The sequence below is a fragment of the Nelusetta ayraudi genome, unplaced genomic scaffold (genome assembly GCF_046127955.1).
Source record: "Nelusetta ayraudi isolate G7.1 ecotype Tasmania unplaced genomic scaffold, CSIRO-AGI_Nayr_v1 ptg000070l, whole genome shotgun sequence".
Taxonomy (NCBI): Eukaryota; Metazoa; Chordata; class Actinopteri; order Tetraodontiformes; family Monacanthidae; genus Nelusetta; species Nelusetta ayraudi.
Window position 1 is genome coordinate 1,798,556 of NW_027466120.1, and position 20,555 is coordinate 1,819,110.

At 42.1% G+C, this 20,555-nt stretch overlaps 1 protein-coding gene across 1 annotated transcript in view; it reads right to left on the reverse strand.

The window, feature by feature from the left end:
• The window catches only part of cntn3a.1 (contactin 3a, tandem duplicate 1), a 72,996-nt gene extending 63,442 nt beyond the window's left edge, over nt 1-9,554 (reverse strand). The window contains exons 1-2 of the mRNA XM_076042118.1: nt 8,945-9,554; nt 387-523 (exon numbers count right to left, since the gene is read on the reverse strand). Coding sequence (XP_075898233.1) covers nt 387-441 — 55 coding nt within the window. The 5' untranslated portion in view covers nt 442-523; nt 8,945-9,554. The remainder of the gene's footprint in view (nt 1-386; nt 524-8,944) is intronic.
• Nucleotides 9,555-20,555: the final 11,001 nt, after the last annotated feature.

The window sequence follows — 20,555 nt, forward strand, 5'->3', positions numbered from 1 at the left end:
TATTTTTAACAAGTACAATAGATTAGACTAAAACGTGGCTTCTCGTTTACGTTATCATAGTTAACATTTATAGCTGACCAGCCGTTTACAAAGTCATAATTCTAATGTTGTTACCAATCATTTGGTAACACTCAATCAAACTAAGCTCTATGAATGTGTAAAACTGCCAGATACTGAATTATTTTAAAATGGCTTCATATGAGCTGGTCTTATTCTGTCATGAGTGAGTCCGGTATAATGAGTCTGTACCATTATCTCAACTGTGGACTCTGCTTTCAAGTTGAACCACTCTCCACGGTCTCATTGTGAACAAATCCTGGGCACCAATTTATAGCCATATCAACACAAAAAAAAGTACATATTTGTGGAAAAAGGGGGGTGCTTACCTGCCACACACTCCACCAATGATAGCAGCACTATAAGTTTCCATGGCAACTCCATTTTAATGGTCTGAGGTCAACACGAGCTCACATCCAATCACAGGTGTGTAGAATCCCGGCTTTGTCCTTTTCAGCAGGTTCTTCTGTCAAATGAAAAGGATGCCATTAGAGTTTCACAGCATCCCGCCTCAACAGCTCTTTTACAAAGGCTGTCCGTGACTCCCAATTAACTGCTTTCATCAGGATTTTTTTTAAGACCACAGAATATTTGTTTGGAAAACTTAATCTTTGCAAAAAAGAAAAAAACTGTATGTAGCAGCTAAGGCAGATAGTCAGATAATGCAGCTTTCATGCATGTGCGTCTGCCGAGACAAAACATTGTGGAAACTGGTTGTCAGAGTCTCTCACATGCAATAAAGCCTTCTTTGAAATCCCAGTTTAATATTCAGAGAGTGGCGTTTTCATGAATGGGCCCCAATGACAGAGAAAGTTTGCATGCCTTAAAAAAAGCCCCAATTGTCATTGGGCTTTACTCAAATTATGTAAATCCAGTTAACATCTCCAACACAGCGTATTCATCAAATGTGTTTTGTTTTCCAATTTCCCAATTAACTATTTTTCTGACAGAAGGATTCTTCAGTTTGGCTACTAACTAGCAGCCTTGTTCAAATAAATAAGGAGAAAAGAAAATTACAGAGAAAACACTCTATCAAGAAATAATACATTTCAAAGAGAAATGAAAGATTATGCACCCACAGTTTCTCAGTTATCTGCTCACCTCTTATCTTTGCCGCACTGAAAAACATGACAGAGCATACTGATGCTTATGTGAACGTATCAACAACATCCCTGAGACAGTCGCCTACACTGCTTTTCTCCCTCTCTCTTTCCCTCTCCCTTTCCGCAGGCGCTAAACCATTAAAGGCAACACTTCTTTCGCCAATAAATCTCATTATGGAGATTGGGACTGTGGTGTCATCTTAGTTCCAATTCATCTTGCAGTTATTAGGATGCAAATGTCATGAGCAAATGTTGGCTTTTAATAATAAATCAGAACACTTTGAATCCCTTCTTATGCTCCTGGATATTTTTAGATAGATCCATCCCTTTGAGGGAACAATTGTCAGAAATGCGCTGAATGCATTACTCAGGCAACTTTCAAAGACAAAGAGAGGAGCCCAGAAAAATCCGGCAAAACTTTTCTTTCACTGTCACCTGAGCAGCAATTACCAAATTCCTCCCACCTAATGGGGGCGAGTTTTTCGTCCGTCTAGGAAACACAGTTAGGTTGTTATCAAAACTGGTGGTTATCTGTTCTGAATGGAACTTCTTCAAAAAAGAACAATCTTCAGTGTTTTGCTGTTGCTAATCTGTGTGCTATTTTCTGTCTTTTCAGCTCTCTTCGGATCTTAAAAAATAAAAAAAAGCACATCAACTCGTCCGCCCTGTCCGATAACGATGGTGAGAATCACGTATCTTTCGCATGCAGGAATCGGGAGCGTGAGCAGTTCTCCAGTGAAAATGCAAATCAATGCCGCATTGACTTAATAAGGGCTTGTTTCTTCCCCCTCCACCTTAAAATGTGAATTGTTTCATTCTGCTCTGCTCTTCTCAAGGTCTACGCAATAAGGGAAGAATTTCTACCTCTTCACAGACTGAATTGAACTTTTCAGACTTTTCAGTCGAATCAGCTTTATCAAAGTCGTGCTATACCTGCTCAGTGGCCAAGCTGTATTGCAAGACAAATACATTCTTAACATCAGTAAAAATGTTTTGAAAACGTATATCTTCACGATTTCATTTTCTGTTGCATCTACTGCAAAGTGTTCTGTGGTTCAGCACCTGCTGCTTTCCTTTTTCTGGAAAGGCAGCCAAAATGAGTCGATGTCCGCATGTGTACAACTCTAACAGATGTAAAGACAATTAAACAAATCTATTATAGGCAACATTCTGGAATTGAGCTGCCACTAGTATCCTACACAGTTATACAGTCTGCACAAATGGTCACATCAAGCTTTTCAGGAACCCAATCAATAGCTGCCATAACAAGTAAAAGCACTCTTTTAAATCTTTATGGTGCTTAGTGACAGTTACAGTTGCGAGTGCTAAGGTAAGATTGGACATGTTGTGGGGAGGGCCGTGGAGAAAGTTCAGTTAGGACTCATGACCTGTAGTGTAAAAGCAGCCTTTGCATCTCTTTCTGTTGTTGTGAAAACTGCCCCCCCCCCCTACTTACACGCTGAATTAGTTATTCTGTTATCCGTGTAAGTGTCTGGCACTCTGGTCATCTAAAATTAATTCATCTTGTTCTGACAGTAGCACAGCGTGTGAACTGGCGAGAGACCCCATTTATAAAAGGTGTCTGTTGGCCCCTGACAGCTGTCTCTTGATCTCCATTACACAGTGAGCCCGAGAACACGGGACATCAGACAGCGGGGATAGTGGGGGGGATAAAAGACAACCTTTTGATCCAGAGAAGCTCATCGGGGGAGGAGGGACGGACGGGTCCGGGGCTGTGTTTGACTTCCGCTTCAAATTGAAAACTGCAAATGAATTACCCTAGTGACCCTAAGTGGTAGCGACAAGGCCAATGACTTACTTTCATCCCAAATGGAGTCTCTCATTTGTTTGCTGGATGAAATTAAAGATAATGACGGGGACGGCTTTCAAACTCTGCTTTTCAACTCCAAACCTTTCATGCCTCTGGGGGAAGCTGGTAAGTGAAAGGATGAATGCGATCGGCGGCTGAATGCCAGTTGCGACCTCACCATTAAGTGGCACCTTTAGCACTCACCCAACTGCTTTTAAAGTATAAAGCCGTCAATATATAAATGTTGGCAAAGCATAAAATAACCAATTTAATGCTGAGAATGACATATTAGGAAAAACTCTGATAAGTGAGCACTGTACAATGGGAATTAGTCCCTAATTTCCATTTTTTTTTAGCAAATTATGATACTGACTGCTTTGCCGAAGTTCTGGCTAGTCATTCTCAGACCAAGTTTGCTTTCATGCAGTGCACACGATTATAAAAGCCTTGCCTGGAGTCAGCTCACAGAACTGCCAATTTATGTGAGGTAATTTTCAGCATTTAATTACAGGCAACTCGTGATGATGAGAGGAGACCTTCAAAATATCACATTCAGCTGTGTGTATTTGTTTCGTGATCTGTGCAACAAAATAAATATTTCCAATCCCAAGAAAAAAAAAATGAACACAATGCTCGAATGTCACATTATGATAATGACCTACATGACAAATAACTCCTGCTTCAAGGCTTAGAAGACAAAACAACGAAAAAATTCTGTGGATAATTGACTTGTGAAACCATCAAAACTGAGTGGAAGCCCAGCACAATTTCATTTAATGTAAATCAATAAATAATCTCACCACAAAAGCTGGTATTTATTCAAAAGAAAAAGAAAATAAATATGATTGATTGCTGCTACACCAGCATTGCTGTTATTACATCCATATGATCACTGGGATTGCTTTAAAAAACAGTGAATTTGAAAATCATTCTGCACTATTTTGTTTTTAATATGGACCTAAGTCTGGAAAATTTTTATCTGTATCTGTATGCAAACATGAAATGGGAGCGAGTTCAACCCCTCCCACTCATTTATGTCTACACGATTTTACACTCACATATGACACTACTCATTTTGAATGATTAATTTACTGATTTGTCATGAGTGTCATGAGAAGACTTTTATTGTGATGTGCATTATACAGTATATGTATATAATAGTATATACATATATGTACAAAGCATTTTTTATTGATATTAATTTCAATCAAACACCTGGCAAAATTGTAATAATAATGATTTGTGGGGGCGGGGTTTCTGCTGGTTCCAATACCTAATGCTTTGCATAGATTTCAAAATATGAGAACTGAGACAACAGCCAGTCTTCACCCTAATTAAACTTATTTGGTTCAAATAAAAAATGAAATATTTGAGTTCGAATAAATATGTTGTTGCTTCTGGGGGATAAAACAGGTGTAAGGTTTTAATTGACGAGTTTGAGGTCAGGGAAGAAGTTAGCAGGAAGAAGGAAACCATGAGGCTGAGATCAGTGAACTGTCCAAGGTCCTTAACTCAGTCCTCCTCTCATAGATTAAAGGATTTTAGTTTCAGTCATTCCTAGATGGAAAAAAAAACATATTCAAGAAAAACAAGCAGCTCGAGTAGTTCTATTAATTCAGCTTGTTTTGAATTTGTTTTTGGTTTTTAATTTTGTTGATGCCGTCTTTGAGGTTAAATGCCGACTACTGCAACATGATGCTTCATTACAAAACTGAATTTTCACTCCCCCTCCCCCTAACCCCCCTGAGAAAAATGCTGCTTTGTCGGGGAGCCTCGCATTTGCTCAGACAAAGTCGTCAAAAATTTCGGTGCAGTCAAAGTGACGCGTCTTTTCCTCCTCCCTGACAGCTGCAGCTGGAGCTGATAAACCGCAGCCTGTAGTTCAGTCAGCCAGCGACGCCGAGAGTGACGGCTGATTTCGACCCTCTCCGCTGCACCCAATCGTGCCGCTGCCATCAATTTTTCAGCGCTAAAATAGTGTATTAATAGAAGGGCACTCCAGATCCCATTGAGTAGGCCAGATGAAGATAAAATTCACACTAACATGCATGAGCACCCTACACACACTCGCGGCCCCCGAGTTTTAAATCATGAATGAGTCCAGACTCCCACACTCGGCAGGCACGAGACGGAACCTGGGAAAATGGCATACATCGCTGCATCTTTAATCACCGGAGCTGTGACTTCACTTGATCTGCAGACACCAGCTCGATCAGTGTTTTCCTGCATGTCGAGCTCATCTCAGGTCTCCGAGAGCCCCCTGTCATTTACAATTCATTTTCCGGTGGTGCTCCAGCCGAGGTGAGTCGCGGGGAACGTGAAATTTCTGCTTAATCCTGCACACTTTGGTTTACCTCTCCCATGAATCAAAGATCCGAGGGGTGAGGTGGTGGGGGTGAAGAGTGGCAGTTATAATGATATCAAGTCCTAATAAGATCAGAGTGTTTTATGGTCGGGATGATCTTTTTAATATTACATCAAATACGAAGGCCCGCAGATACATTTTCTTGCATTAGTGTTTCTTTGCATATGGGGGCCATTTATGCAGTGGCGGCTTTACACTAATTTCATTCACCGCCATTGATGTCTGCCCATGCCACCCAGCATGTCTGTAGTCCTTTGAGTCAACAACAGCCGGGAAAAAGTGGCCTAATTCCAACGTTAGGACTCTAAACCCTGGACCCGGGAGTTTTAATTTGCAAATTTCCTTCTGCCAATTCCACGTCTTGAAATGTGGGCACATACAACCAGAAATCTTAAAACTTTTCCAGGGTTTAAAGCCTTGCGTGTGCCACCCAATTTCTTTTTTTCTTTTTGCCTTTTCTCACAAATGGCCCTCCACAGGAGCAAAAGGATTGCCAGCGTGTTATTCAGCCAAGATTGCACCTCAAACAGTGGCACCAGATAAAGAAACTAATAGTCTTTTGATCCGAGCACACAGGCCGCAGGCTTGACTCAACACAAGCCAGCTTCCTCATTCCTCCGGACCGCACCCGGGGATGGCCACGAAAGAGCCCATCACTAAGTCCCATGTGATGGGAGCTTGCAAGGGTTCCTTCTGCTTTTTGAGTAATGACCACAAGATATGGTGATATGTTACACATTGAGACCCACTGGACAGAGCAGAAATCTGAGGAATTAATCATTGCTTATTAAATCAATGTGAGCCGAGGCGCTGCGCGTGTTTGTCAATGGACGCAAATATTGGAGCAAATTACCTCTGAGTAATTTGCCAGATGTTCCTCGGTTGTTTGCGGTTTGGATGATGCCTTTGATGAACCTGCAGTCAACGTTCTCTTTGTTTGCCTGTCAGCAGACGCCCGCTCCGCCTGAGTGTTTTTTCGGCCTAAGCGGTTGACAATACAACTGCACCTGCCATTACTGAGGAACTCATTAAGTATCCCATTAGAATTTTAAAAGACAGACAATTAATACCTCTTTAAACGCGCTGGTTAAGTCTTTCACATCTGAAACATCCTTGTGGAGTCGGTTGTACTGTTAGACTTCTAAGACTTCTGAGAGACTCCTTTGCTGAGGAAAACAAAAGATCCGCACTTGTCTGGAGAAATTAAGGCAACCAAAAATATCAAATTCCCTCTTACAAAAACCTGAAGACAGCACTGCATTGTTGCTGTGCTGGCTGAAAACCTGAGGTACAGTATTTCAACCGCCTCAGCAAACAAACATGCAGTTTATTGTTGGAATACATGTCGGCAATGTTCGCAAAACATTTTCCCGTTCAAAGCAGCCTAGCAACCATTTAATACAGAATTCCAACAGCGACTTGTATATTGATATAACAACCCCTTAATAGCTCAATAAACATAGCAAAGAGGAGTACTACATGACTGCCTTCCACTCTAATACGCTGAATGATACTTGTCGCAACTACTCATTAAATCAAATAAATTATTTTCCTGAAAACCATCTGACCAATGTTTTGCTACTTTTCCATTCGATTTCATTGAATGGGTTTGAGTGAATGCAGAGGATTTTGCCTCTAGAGGAACAAAGTGGCTGTGTGGCTTCCCTTCTTGGTACTCTATAATTTCATCGTATCCATGTAAAAACATCTAATCCTGAAACTCTAACGTCGCTGCAGGTATACATACAAGCTCCACATGCTGTCAACACTTTTCCTTCCCCTTGCTGCGTAGATCAAGACCAGCTCTTTGAGTGACCTTGATCATAAAACTCAACATCACTTCATTTAGATTCAGTTTACTTTGCTCACTGTTTACTTAACATTCCATCTGTGGGTTTTTTTCCCCCCCATTTAAATATTTGATCCAACCGAAAGGCACAAATTCCTTTCAAGCTACAAACACAGATTTTTTTTTTTACTGGGGCGCAGCAAATCCTCATGTGACCACCATAATTTTACTCCGCCAGCAGAAAATTATGTTTATGGATGCACATGTCTCTGAAGATTGCCTAAAAAAGCAGGGGGAGGAGGTTGGATGAGCAACTTTAGTGTCCCTCCGAGAAGCTGCGAGGAACGGAAAAACAACACACGCACCAAATGTCTGAGGTATTCTTAATGATTGGGGAGGGCAAAGCTGAAATTTCACAGCTCTGAATCAGTGCACTTTGGTTTAAAATCAGCTCAATTTGATGCAAACTGCCTTAACCAGTAAATAAAAGGTTAGGAGGGACGTCTACTGAGACTGGAGTGCCGTATTTCAATAAGACGAGAACGGTGCACAGAGGGCTGCTATACAGCTCCTCTCAATGGGAGAGAAAAAAAACACACTCGTCCTCATCTTTCAAAAACTACAACTGTACATGATTTTCGAGACGGAAATCATGTATAGCTTTGCAAGCATCTAGTTAAATGGCAACCGCTGGAGATTTCTAAAGAACCCATGCAAATTGCACATTTCGCTGCAAAAACAACCCCTACATGGACCACACGCCCATTGACTGGCTGGCAGCCTTCTTTACTCAGTCTGCTGTTTCCCCCTCCACTTCTTATGCAGATCAGGCTCCGCTCAGCGAGGTACTATGAACTTGGTGTTCCTCCCCCTTTCCTCCTCCTCCTCTTTGCAAGCCAGTGACATCATCAGAAACGTGTCCAGCCATAAGCGCACTTCCCTGAGGATATCTGTAGTGCTAGTACTCTAACCACTTAAATATTGAAAGGTAACAAGAGAAACTGCCTGCCATCAAAAGGCAGCGGTGGCATAGGTAATTAGAGCCAGCAGTGGGTCCAACACATGCTGCAATCAGTCTGCTGCAGAGGGTTTAATGGTCAGGGGGAACCCTATCCTGCCTCCACCTCTCTGGGTGTTTTTAATAGAGAATCATGATGTGCAAGTCAGCTCCCAATCAAACATATGGACACTTGATTTGCCATCCAGCGGAACCGCACGCTAAAGGACTTCAGACAGTCTGAGCGGCAATCAAGCACAGTGCAATCAAAGGGAGCCAGAGATGATGAGGCTGGACTGAGTCCAATCCCCTGTTGATCACTGACGACAAATGAGTTCTGCCAGAGGATTTAAATGAGGGGGAATTTATTGGTGGATTTATTCCCTCTCACTGCAAAGATGCGTGAGATAAATGAGGAGCAGGGCAATTAAGTGATGCCACTCATTCTGGGGGGCTGTAAAAAAAAAAAAAAAAAAAAAAATCTTTTCTTTTCTTTTTTTTAATTGACATGCACACGGAGCTGTGTGTACATGTGCAACTGCATACAATGGTCTCATAATTGTATTAAGACATGATGGCACTGCTGCTGAAGAAGAAAAGAAGAATATAGCCCTATGTGTACAATGAACAAGAAAATATACAGAGAAAATCCACTAGGTCGACACGTTCTTTCCAGTATGCCGACGTGTTTTCTAGTAAAAGTTGTAACTGCAGAATACCAACGAGGAACAAAGCAGACCGTAATTTTAACACTACATTAATCTCAATCGAAATGTCAGCAATTATTTGCCTTTATTATTTTTTTTATTGCATGTCCTCTTACCTGAGCGCGTCCCCTGTGGTGTGTGCAGATGGTGATTATCCCTTCTCGAGTATCCATGTTACCCCGCGCATCTCCTCGTCGATCACTCGGTCAGCCCGCGTCGAGTGGACGGCTCGACACAAGTTTGCCTCCTTCCCAAAGTGCGGGCGGACGCGTCCTCCCCGCCCGCCGCCCAGCTGGACTGAAGTGGAACTCTGCTCCGCTCCCTCGGCGTCGCCTTGCTCGTCGGGGGCTCGCCGGTTCCCCTCGAAGGAAGGCGGTCGACGCTCAGTCGCCGCACTCGCGTGAGCGCCCTCGGTGTGTTTCCGAGTCAGAGTGCGGTACTTCTCGCGGAGCCCCGCGCTCCCCTGGCCGACTCGTGCACCGCCGCCACGAGGCTAACGCAAAAAAACTCAGCGCTACGGCGCCGTTTGTTTGTTGGTTAGTTAGTTTTAAAAACCCCGGGAACGGCAGGTCTTCGGTGTGAGGGGCTTCGTCGGCCGGCTAGCTGCTTCCCGGAGAGCACAAAGTGCGGACTGTCTGGGTGAGAGTCCGCGCTGTGTGCGTGGCGTCGCGAGCGTCCGGCTCGTTCACAAGCACGAGGACTGAGCGCGCGGCGGCACTGTGACATTGGACACGATATTTCTGTATTTCGTTTGTTTGTTTGTTTTTAAAGGCTGCAGGTTCACTCACCTTAATCCATGTAGTTTCTTATGTCTGGTGTTTTAGTTTTGGTTTTTGCTTTTCGCATGCATTCATTACAAACAAATATGTTTAATTAATAAATTACTTAAAGATCAGCTTGTCTCTGTGTTTGACTAAAACGTGCCTGAATAAAAAGACGAAAAAGCTTCATCAATGTGAAAAGCTATAGAAAGACCTTAACAAGAGATCAAGTCACAAGTCACCTTATAGATTCAGACGAGTGTCATGTCTATGTCCTTTAAAAAAAAAAAAAAAAAAGCTGCAGGTTTATGACAGTGTTTGCTTTATTACATTGTGTTCAGCAATGGAGAACAACAATGCAAGGAAATTACCAGTGAAGTTAGTAAACACGTGGCAGACAGGTCAGTGCAATAGCTGTGACATTACAAAGGGCTAATTTGTAGACTTGTATGTTTTAGCGCATAGAAGTAGGTCAATTTACAACAACCGTACAACCCAGTGTAGCAAGGCACAGAGGGCCCGGGCGGGCTTCGAACCCCAGACTCCCCAATATTAGTGGTTTAATACAGATTTTTATTTGTTTGTTGAATAATTAGTAATGGGTCAGGCAACACAAGGTCACATATAAATGGGAGTGATACCCAAGTCAAATGTTTTAGCAGTAGCTACCATCCATATCAGCACAACACATGAATCGCATGCTGCCCAGTGAAACAACTCAGTTTGTCCTAAGTGTTGTATATCATGCTGTCGCTGCAGTTTCACGCTGCACTTTTGTTCCTCCAAGTCATAATTTTGAGTAGCATATAGCATTAAGTAACATTTAATTAATTTAGTGATCTGTCTGCATCTCTGCCAGACTGGGAAAGATATTTTTGCCTTTAAAAAAAAAAAAACATGCATTGATTGACAGGTACTGTGAAAGTCACACAACAGAGTGATGAGCACAGCTCTGCAACTTCGCACATGAAACTGTGCAAGATCTATCAACAGTTTTAGATGTTCACATTTTTTTTTACCTCCTTCAGTACATGAACATTAAATTTCAGCTCAAGGAGATCTTTTTAGATGGCTGGGTTCTAAATAGTTTTTAGCTCTTTTTTTAGTTAGTGTTTTTAGTTTGAGTTTTTTTTTTTTTTTCCCCTTTTCGCTCATAAGTCAAAAGTCTATGAGCTCATTATGATTTTTCTCATAATCCCCTCAACTTTAAGGGGCGGTTTGGGAGAATCTACTTCTTTTCAACAGAAGAATGATAATTATAGCTGGAATTACAAAATGCCCCAGTGAGCCCTGAAAGACCTAAGAGAAAGAAGGAAAATATGGATTAACCTACTAAGTGAACATTAAGTATTCCTGAGCCGACCGGCACAGCTGATCACAGTACATCAGAGAAATGAGGACCTCTTGTTAATATTGCCATCCTAATCAAAAACATGTGTCTTATTTACCATCTAAAGTGTGAGGGAAGTGTCTTATCTTTTTATGGCGACAATTTCTCCCAATTTAAAAATTAACTGGAATTTCGCCTCTCACACCTTTACTAGCCCACCTCCACCACCCCGCACGCTCCTCTGTTTATCCAAGGGCAGATAAAATGCTTCACACATCCATCCCAGAGCACCTGTGAGCCTCTCAGTGTTGTTCGCAAGGTGGCATTTGGAATACATGAATGCAGTTTGTCCTGAGGCTCTAAACGAGACAACCGAGATGAGCAAGTCGTCAATGCCGCCAGGAGCGGGACCGACGAGTGTTTCAGGGCCGCCTTTCAGAGAGCAACAACAAATGGCAGATTCATCAATGTAGGTGTCACACGCTCTACCCGCGAGACGCACTCAAGACAATGGCATTAAATAAAACATTGTCTTTAATTTCCAAACGGCTTAACTGTCTGTGTACATGTCATACTGTCGACTCCATCTTTACTTGTTTCTTTTATCGCCCGAGAACAATTCATTAGTCTTTTTCAAATATTAATCACAACATAGAGCTAAATTGGAGTTAATGGCACGATGATTATGTGACAGTGGCAGTCCTGTCACTACGCCTCCAATTGATCATGCGCCCTGGCTACTTGGCCAAGGGGAAATCCCTTTGGCCGATTTGGTTAGCGCGCATGACTATTAGAGTCTGGCATTTGAAGGCCACCTGGGCCCTCTGCGTCTTGCCACAATTAGGAAAGAGAAGAAGCAGATACCTGCATAATAGGTACTTGTATTGTTTTCATATATTTAGATAAATCTAGCAGCAGCAACACACAAAGATTACAGTTGTTTATAGAGATGGAGTAAAATACATGTTTTTATAGTGCCAAACCAATTGTTCTGCATGACTACGTTTTGCCTGGGTAATGGGCACACATAATGTAATCATTTCATCTGGTGAGAAGTGATGATGCATTTAAATATATAAATATATATAAATATATATATATATATATATATATATATATATATATATATATATATATATATATGTATATATATATATATATATATATATATATATATATATATATGTATATGTAAACATGTTGAATACCGAACACATTAATTTATTCCTCTTCTTCTCATTTTTCATTGTGTGATGTCGTGCTTGCAAGAACTCCTGTGTATTTATTTTTTGCTGCGGGACCTGCTCTCTCTTGCTCTCTTCAAGGTAGTTTTTGGCACAGATGGTAGCAAGGGTGTGCACAGGCAGAGTCAGGGCGCTCCTCTCTGCCCTTGTCTCTGCATGATGTCATTCATTTTTAATCAAATGAAGGCCAGTCAACAGTTCTGGCACCTGCTCCGCACTGCAGACAAACATGGCTGGATCCCCTTCCCCTTGACACGAGGACACGGGCTGAAGGCAGGCAATGATGTCGAATGCTACGCAGACGGACTAATGACAAACTGAAGATTGATGTCGAGATATGCGGCAGGACGGAGATCGACTTGTACTTGACCTATCCATTTGTATTTGCGAGATTACAAATCAGCAGCTCGCCGCGTAAATTCATCTCCATGGTCAGTATGTAGGAGTTACCCGTCGCAAGGTTATCTTTTAATTGATTTTTACGCAGCGCGCAGCCCATAGAAATGAAAAATCTTTATGCAAAAGTTGGAGCGCGCGAACGTGTCAGAGAGGTGGGAGCACGCATCCCTCCGGTGCACCTGGGCTCGCTCCCTGAGGTTTGACAAGCAGCTGCCTTTTGATCTGCCAGGGAGTCTGATATCCACCCACTCGTTTATGAAAGCCACGTATAAGTGCAACACGTCGGCGCTGCGCAGGTTCCTGCGTAATTGTTTTGAGAGCGGAGGTGAGGTCGACAAATTGAATCCTGGCACAGACACAAATGGTTAATATAGGGCTGGCGTGAGTTCACTTTATTTTCCACGAGGCAACGTTGGCAAAACTAGGAGAGTCTCAGAAAATTGGTTTGCTGTAGACGAAGACCAATGCCTGGAGCCTGAAGTCTGAGAAAGAGAGTCTGTCTGCATCACTGCTGAGTGTCTTTGTTGTCGTCGTTGTTGATGATGATGATGAGGATGATGATGATGAGGATGATGAGGATGATGATATTGTAGGACTCGCATTATGCATTAATCAATAAAACACAAACATAAATGTTCAAATGTATTATGTTCTTTGAGGCCATTTCAGCACAGCACAAAGCAAACTGTCTGCTTTCAGTTTGAATAGAACACTGGCACCAGGTTTGAAGAGAATTCAAAATAAATATAACCAAGTCGGGTAGTCGAAATGATTACAGTAAGAATTATATTGTGTTTTTTCTTATACGAAACGCAACAAGTTCTAAGGCGTTACATCATAAACTAGGTATTGCACAGAAATCGGCTTTAGTTGTTTCAAAAGATCATTGGGCTGTTTACTGCAATTGCTTCCTTGTTATTCTGACGTGGAACGTGGTCGTCTAAGAATAAATTACCCTTGGTATTTGTCAGCCGTTCTCCTCCCTTTTCCATTAGTGTGTAATTTAGATACATGGCAGTAATTGGCAAGTATATAACTTATCACAAACGGTACGTCTAATCAAAAATTTCTTTGCCTCTATGGTGCCTGAACTCGATTACCGAAGAGTCACATTGTCCTAGAGAAGTGCTTAACTTGAATCCAGGATGGAATATTGTTTCTCCTAATGGCTCTACGCTGATGACAGCTGTCGCCAGAGGCAATGTTTGTGCATTGTCTGCCTGTCCCTGTCCTTTTTTTCCCCCCTCCCATGAACACTATTTTCAGGAAAGCCTTGAGGGAGTTTCGTGAAATTTGGCACAAATGTCCTCACATATTCAAGGATGGATGGACACGACGTTGACCCCGAAAACTCAATTGTCTTAAAATGCTGAAGAACATTTTGAGCTAATTTGGTGACAAAACTGAAAAGTTTGACGCAGGTGTGACACATTTGGTCAGACAGTGAACCGTTGACGTTTGCCTCCAAACTAAGCCGGCTGTTAGAAAAATGTGAAATGTGGTTAAATTTACCTGCTACTTGACATCACAATTTATTGGCTGACCATGTGCACACGACTCATAGAGATTGATAATCTTGTTTTCAGTTTTCTTCTTTGCCTTGATAAATGAATGCGAGACCAAACACACAAAAGAAAATAACAACAGAAGCGTGTCAAATTAAAAGGGAAACAGAATACATTTCAAAAGAAACACTTTAATAGAACACTCATGTCTTCTACACACATTCCTTTCACCACACTGACCACAACAACTACTTAGAGTCGTCCACTACAGACTGTTAATGAGCCATCATCTGGCATCCTCATATAATCAAAAAACTCATGAAAATTCTTTGAAAATAAATTACACATAAAGACGTGAAGGTCTGTGTCCATTAAAGAATTTGTATGTCACAGTATGTGCAAAAAAGTGCTCCAGGTGTGAATTAGCTCTAATCCGGCTGTGTTTTTGTGTTGTTTTATTTCCTGTAACCCACCTTTTTCTATGTCCGCGCGTCTTGACACGAGAAAACCAAAATGCTTTTATGCGACAGCTTTAAAACTCACTGAAGCATCTACAGATTGGCCCACTGAGTTGACCTATGCACTTTTTGCTCTGCTATTAGAACACGGACCGATGGTAACAACAAGTTGCCACTTTCTGCTTTGCTGCCGCCGAAAGAAAAGAAAAGGTTTTTGCTTGGAAAGCCAATCCTTTGAAACCATCATATGGCTCTGATGGTGTTAACAAAACACTTTTGTCATTAGAATATTGTTTGTATGGTTCTATTCATATTGGACCAAACATCCACTTTGTTTTTTTTTTTTACAAATGCTGCGACTTAATCCTATCTCATGCTGTATGAGTAAGTTCTTTGAATAAATAAATAAATAAATGAAAAACACAACAACCAACACAAATCAAAATTTGAACAGCTTCTTTGAATTGGACTCAAAAATTCTCGCTTGTCAGAATCATGTTTTGACTTCAGTATTGAATAAAAATGCAAGTATTGAGTATCGTGTCTGTGCAAGTGTAAATCATGCAACCAAAAAAGGGCCATTCTATTTCATCACCAGTGGCTGAAATGAATTATGTCAAAAATGGCTGAATTCCCACCTGAAATCATCACAAGTCATTACATCTATTGCAACTTAAAGTAGCCCAACGAGTTTTCAGAATAAAAAGAATATCGCATCAGATTACGTTGCTGTGCTTTAAGGGTTTCAATATTTCTGGGAAGATGTGACTTTTTTTCTTCTTCCTTTTCTTATAATTAACTGTGAAAGTGTGAAGGAGTCCTCCACGAGGCCCTGGCATTGGTGTTGCGCCTCCAGAGCTCGCAGGCCAAATGGTCTGTTTGGTTGGATATCTCAGGGAAAATCAGGAGTTCAAGTCTTTCTCTCGCTACTGCCTTCACTGGCTGCACACTAATGAGTGTCTTGCCAAAGCATTTAACCTTCAGCCAAACTGTCTTCGCACTCAGAGGGGCCAAGTTGTTGAACCATGAAATAGTGGTAGTGGTCCAGTGAAAGGAGGTTGCAACCCAGTCTACTTCAGGGTGATCGGTTATAATCATTTTACGGTTTGTTGAGCATGGACTCATTGTCACTGTGCTGTTTTGACACTTTTTATTGTGTTTTTCTTTTTCATTTCCAGTTGAACATTAAACTGATATGAATTTAAAAAAAGCCAAAAAAGAAACTGTTAAAATGCTAAGCAACCAAGGTCAGTGACAGCAGATTGTGCATTTGCCCTTTGACAATTAAAGCGGTGATAATTAAATAGCTTAAAGCGTACACTGAACCAATGGCCTCAGCCGTCAAACTTGAAAATAAAGTATTTATTATGGTAAGTATTGGTGCCGAACTCGATACTCACGTCGAGTAAATGCAGAAATGAACTCCAGATTTTGATTGTGTGCATGTGTGATTGCAATATAAATTGAAGCCCTGAGAGGGTCATCTGAAGTCCAGTGAAAACTACATAGAAAATCTCCTTCCACTTTGAGATCTCAGTGAGAAAAGTAGACATAAACAACTCTTGCGCAGGTCTGTACTGACAGCTCCCGCTTGAAGGAGTAAACTTTGCAGTCTTTTCAGTTCAGAAGCCCTTGTGTGTATGTGGGTGAAGGGGGGCCCTGAGGGCGTTTTTCCACTCATGTCTACGTCCTTTTATTCACTGTGCATAACTTGAGTGTGGATGCAACATAATCTCTGAGCAAACAAAATCAGCACATGCTGACTGGAAATGTGTTGGAGTTGCTTGGCCAATATGTTTCCATCTTTCAACTAAAGCTTTTGATTGTTATGAAATTACCAAAACTCATTAAGTAAACTTAACATTTGCTGAAGCTTTAGCAACTTTCGACTGGGTTCCTTCACTCTGAGCTTGAGAATAAGAGATTAAGTTTAATGGCTGGAAGAGAAAATTAGATATTGCTTCTAAGAGCCTTGTTTCCTGTAAGAAAAAAAAAAGAACTGCCTTGGGACCTAAGATTGAGAACAAATATTTTACAAGTTGTCCCCTGAGTCACGCTAACGTTGTGTTTGCCTGCTGCAGTGAAATTTTATTCACTTAAAAGAAAAAAAAAACCATAACGGCTAAGCACATTCTCTTTGTTAGTAGCACTAAAGAAAGGTCATTGTGTATTCCTGAAATGTGCTGTTCTTTTATGTAGAGAATAAAGTTTTTGTTGGCCAAAAAAATTCTAGAAATGCAGCTCTTCTTTTTTTTTTTTTTTTTAAATTACATTTAGTTACTGACAACATGGAAACGTCAAGCATTGAGGAACAACATACAGGGTTAACAAAGAGTTAAAACTGCTGAGATTTGAGTTCAATCTGTATTATTTTACTATTTTGGAACAACAACAATAACAGCAACACTTGAAGCAAATTTACTTTCAGTGAATTTTTGAGGTAATTTTGAATGCACTATCAAGCTAGCCCCCTAGCTAGCAGTGTCCCATGCCAATGTACTTTCTGTGAATCTTTTGAGCATCTACATGAATTTAAAATCAAGCTAACGGCTATGCCTGGAAATTGTAATAGCATTGCACTTTCTTAGTGTTTTCTTTGAACACTGACGATAATTCATATTGACTTTACCCTTGAAGCTTCATGTCAGCAAAGCCTTCGGGTCTGTTGAAGGAATGTCCTTGCCCTGGGTTTGACTTTAAACTTTTATGACACTGTCAGCGGTCAGTCTGCACCCGGCCCGATGGTACATGGGAGTGAGGGAGCTAAAGACCAGAAATTGCAACACGCCTGACATTTAGGGAGTGATGGGGTAAAGACCTTAGCCATACTAATTTTCTCTAGGACACCTCGTCAGTGGCAGCGCATGTTACTCTGTCTCCCCTGTCTGATGAATAATGCACTCTAAGACATCCTGAGTTATCCAAACCAAGTCCCTCTCATCCCTCTTTGAGTGCATTGATTTCTGAGCACTCACCAGCATCTTCTGAGGCTCAAAGGCTGAACTTGTGTGTGCGTGTGTGTGTGTTGGTGAGGGGGATAAAAAGAACAACAACCACAACATGCCGTGCTTTCAGCTTTGTAGCGCACCGACTGAAGTTGGCAGCACAGATGAAGGCTGAGGTCACGTCGTCACTGTGCTCATCATACCTAAAAATCGAAATTTATTGAAACCTGCACTGTGATGATAACTTTGTGACAACGTTGCTTGTGATCGACCGCCGAGTCGGGAGCCGCCGCCGCCGCTGCTCGGCCCAGGTCGGCCTGACCTATATTACACTTGTGGGTTTGCTCAGTGAATTCTTTCTAATTATGGACTGGCACAAAAGGAGAGGTTTCTCATGAGCCGCAGACCGAGGTGGCGCTGGGACCCATTCCCATTTTTCACAATCAGTGGCATTGCTTACCCAGGAGAAATTATTACATGCAACACTGGTTGTACGAACAGCACCACACTAGTGAGGGTAGTTAGCAACTTAACTTTTGCTGAAACATTGAATTTCTACTTGGTTTACAAGAAAGCGTTTGGTGAATACCACGCAAGTTTAAAAGTCAGATTTGTGGTGAAAAAAAAACAAAACACTTTTCAATCAGGAGGCGAAAGTTTCAAAATTCAGTCCGTCTCTTGCTGACGTGCAGCCCTAAACGAGAACATTTTCAAAGCCTGCCAATGCTCGGAGTGTTCGGAGAAGGTACCAAAGAGAACAAATGTATAATGCAGACAAGTGTTTTCTGAATCCAAGGTCTTTCTTATTTCAGCTTTGTCCCATATTTAACAATTTCAGATGAAATCAAAATGAATCTTCCACTGACCAAAAGTGACTTCCCTTCTATTCAAATCGACTGAACCAATTTGATTAGAGCTGCACTATTTGGATAAGCGCAGCGAGGAATTCCGCCCGAGAAGCTCCCTCTCCTCCTGCTTGATTGCTTTAAGTTCTTGCTGCGACAGGGAGAAAGTTTGGGGAAAGTTTTCAACCCCTGCTAGCGAGGCATCCTTTAGCCGGGGCTCATATTTCCCTCAAATATTGAGAGACCACAGGAGCAAAGGCTATAATGTTAACTCTCGAGTCAAAAGTGGAGGAATCAGAAAAAATGATGAGGGGCGCCAGGAACGCCCCGCATAATCCCGCTCCGGCGAACATTTTTCACTGCGGTCCAAAATGTATAGAAATCAATATTTAATCTGCGGTGGATATTTCACGTTGCACAAAAAAAAAAAAGAAAGAACCTGAGATACGAAAATGTCAGCCGGTTATGACGGTGCGCTTTTCCCAGGAGTGTCTCGGCTTTGGAGAGGATAAGAATGAAGCCGGAAGAGGCTCTTTTGCATTAAATGGATTCCACAATGACACACTTTGTGTTTAGCTCCGATCTCTCAAACGCCTCGGAACAATAAGTCATCCTTGACTGTCTGGATTCTTCGCCCGCTGCCTGATGGATAAGCGTTTTTTTGCGGGTTACAAGAAATACGGCCGCCGCCAGGCTGCGAGCCGACAGCACAGCAGCGGCGCCACCAAGGTGACCCCGCCTTCCGCAGGACGCACCAATAAGTTCAAATGACATCATGGCTGCTCTCCTCAGATGGTTTATTCATGCCTGCGCTGCCGCGCACCGTCTGCCTTGAATGAGCTTGTGTATGTGTGTGTGTGTGTATGAGTGTGTGTGTGTGTGGTTGTGGGATGCAGTACACCTGTAAGCTCTGCACCCACTGGAGTACAGCCTATTAAAACAAGACATATACCTCAGACTGTGAACTGCAAGACACTCACACATACAGACACGCGCGGAACAACCGCACACAACACACCCACGGTGTAATATTAGATTTCGGGACTCATCTTACCTCCACCCCTCCACCGGCACGCTGTTAAGTCGCACCCCCAGGGGAGAGGCTGCCTTCACACTGCTAATCAGACCGCACCGTGTTTTCCCAAACACACATATTTTTTTCCAGGAACTTGTAATTGTTTAAACTTTTTCGCGGTTATAATTAAACGGTTTGAAACAGAATTAGATTTTTTTTTTTTTTTTTTTTTTAAACACCCACTTGAAAGCAGCCCAAGGGAAATTGGAAAGAGGAGCATTAAAAAAAACACAAAAAAAACAGGCAAAGCTTCTGTTGCCGCTTGCTCATTTTGGTTGATTAAGGTAGGCGTGGGGCACTTTCATGGGCCGAGTGAGTGCTTGAAAAACAATGTATGAGACATCTGGACACCTGGTGGCCCACCTGTCTGCAAATGGGCCACACATGTTAGACTTGGAGGCAGAGCGGAGGCAGAGTTCATTAGTTCGACATCTCCCGTTTTAATGTAATGACGTGTGTGTCCTGATTGATTCGTTCCATATGTGAGTCATTTTAACGAATCGTATGTTACAATTCAAAGTTTGTGGTCAACTCGTACACTCGCTAATTACAAAGAAGAGACCAGACAGTGTGTCACTATTCTATGCTGGCCGGTGGGAAAAAGCTGCAGCTCTGGTTTCTGGTCGTGACTCAGCTCCCAGTTTGCCTCCAGGATACGAGGCTGATCCGTGAACGAACAAATCAATCAGTCGCTCATCGTCGCCCGGACCCACGCGCAAGGTGAGCAAATCATGCTGTTGCTCTGGGAGTGGGCGTGGCTTGCGTGCACATATGGATTTCTCGCACGCTCTCTGTAGCCGAATGACTCAGCGACTCAAAGATCCAATTCTCCTTGGTGAGTGGCTCATATACACTTGTTTAAAACTTGTTAAATGCGCATAAAACACCGAGTAGTGGGGGGGAAATGGGGGAGAGGGGAAGGGAAGCAACATCAGCATAAGCAGGATTATGTTTCTGCACAGTCATGTCTTGCTGGGGGGGGCTGAAAAAAAAAAAAAGAGAGCTCAAGCATTTTTAAGCACATGCAACTCGACGCCTTTGGGTGCTTCCTCCCTATTTTTGCTTTCAGATCCGCATGGGCAGTTTTATTGTAATAAAATAAAATGGCTCTGCAAACAGCGTGAAAGACATCTTGAGCCGGAGCACATAAAAGCCCGGCCGCCGA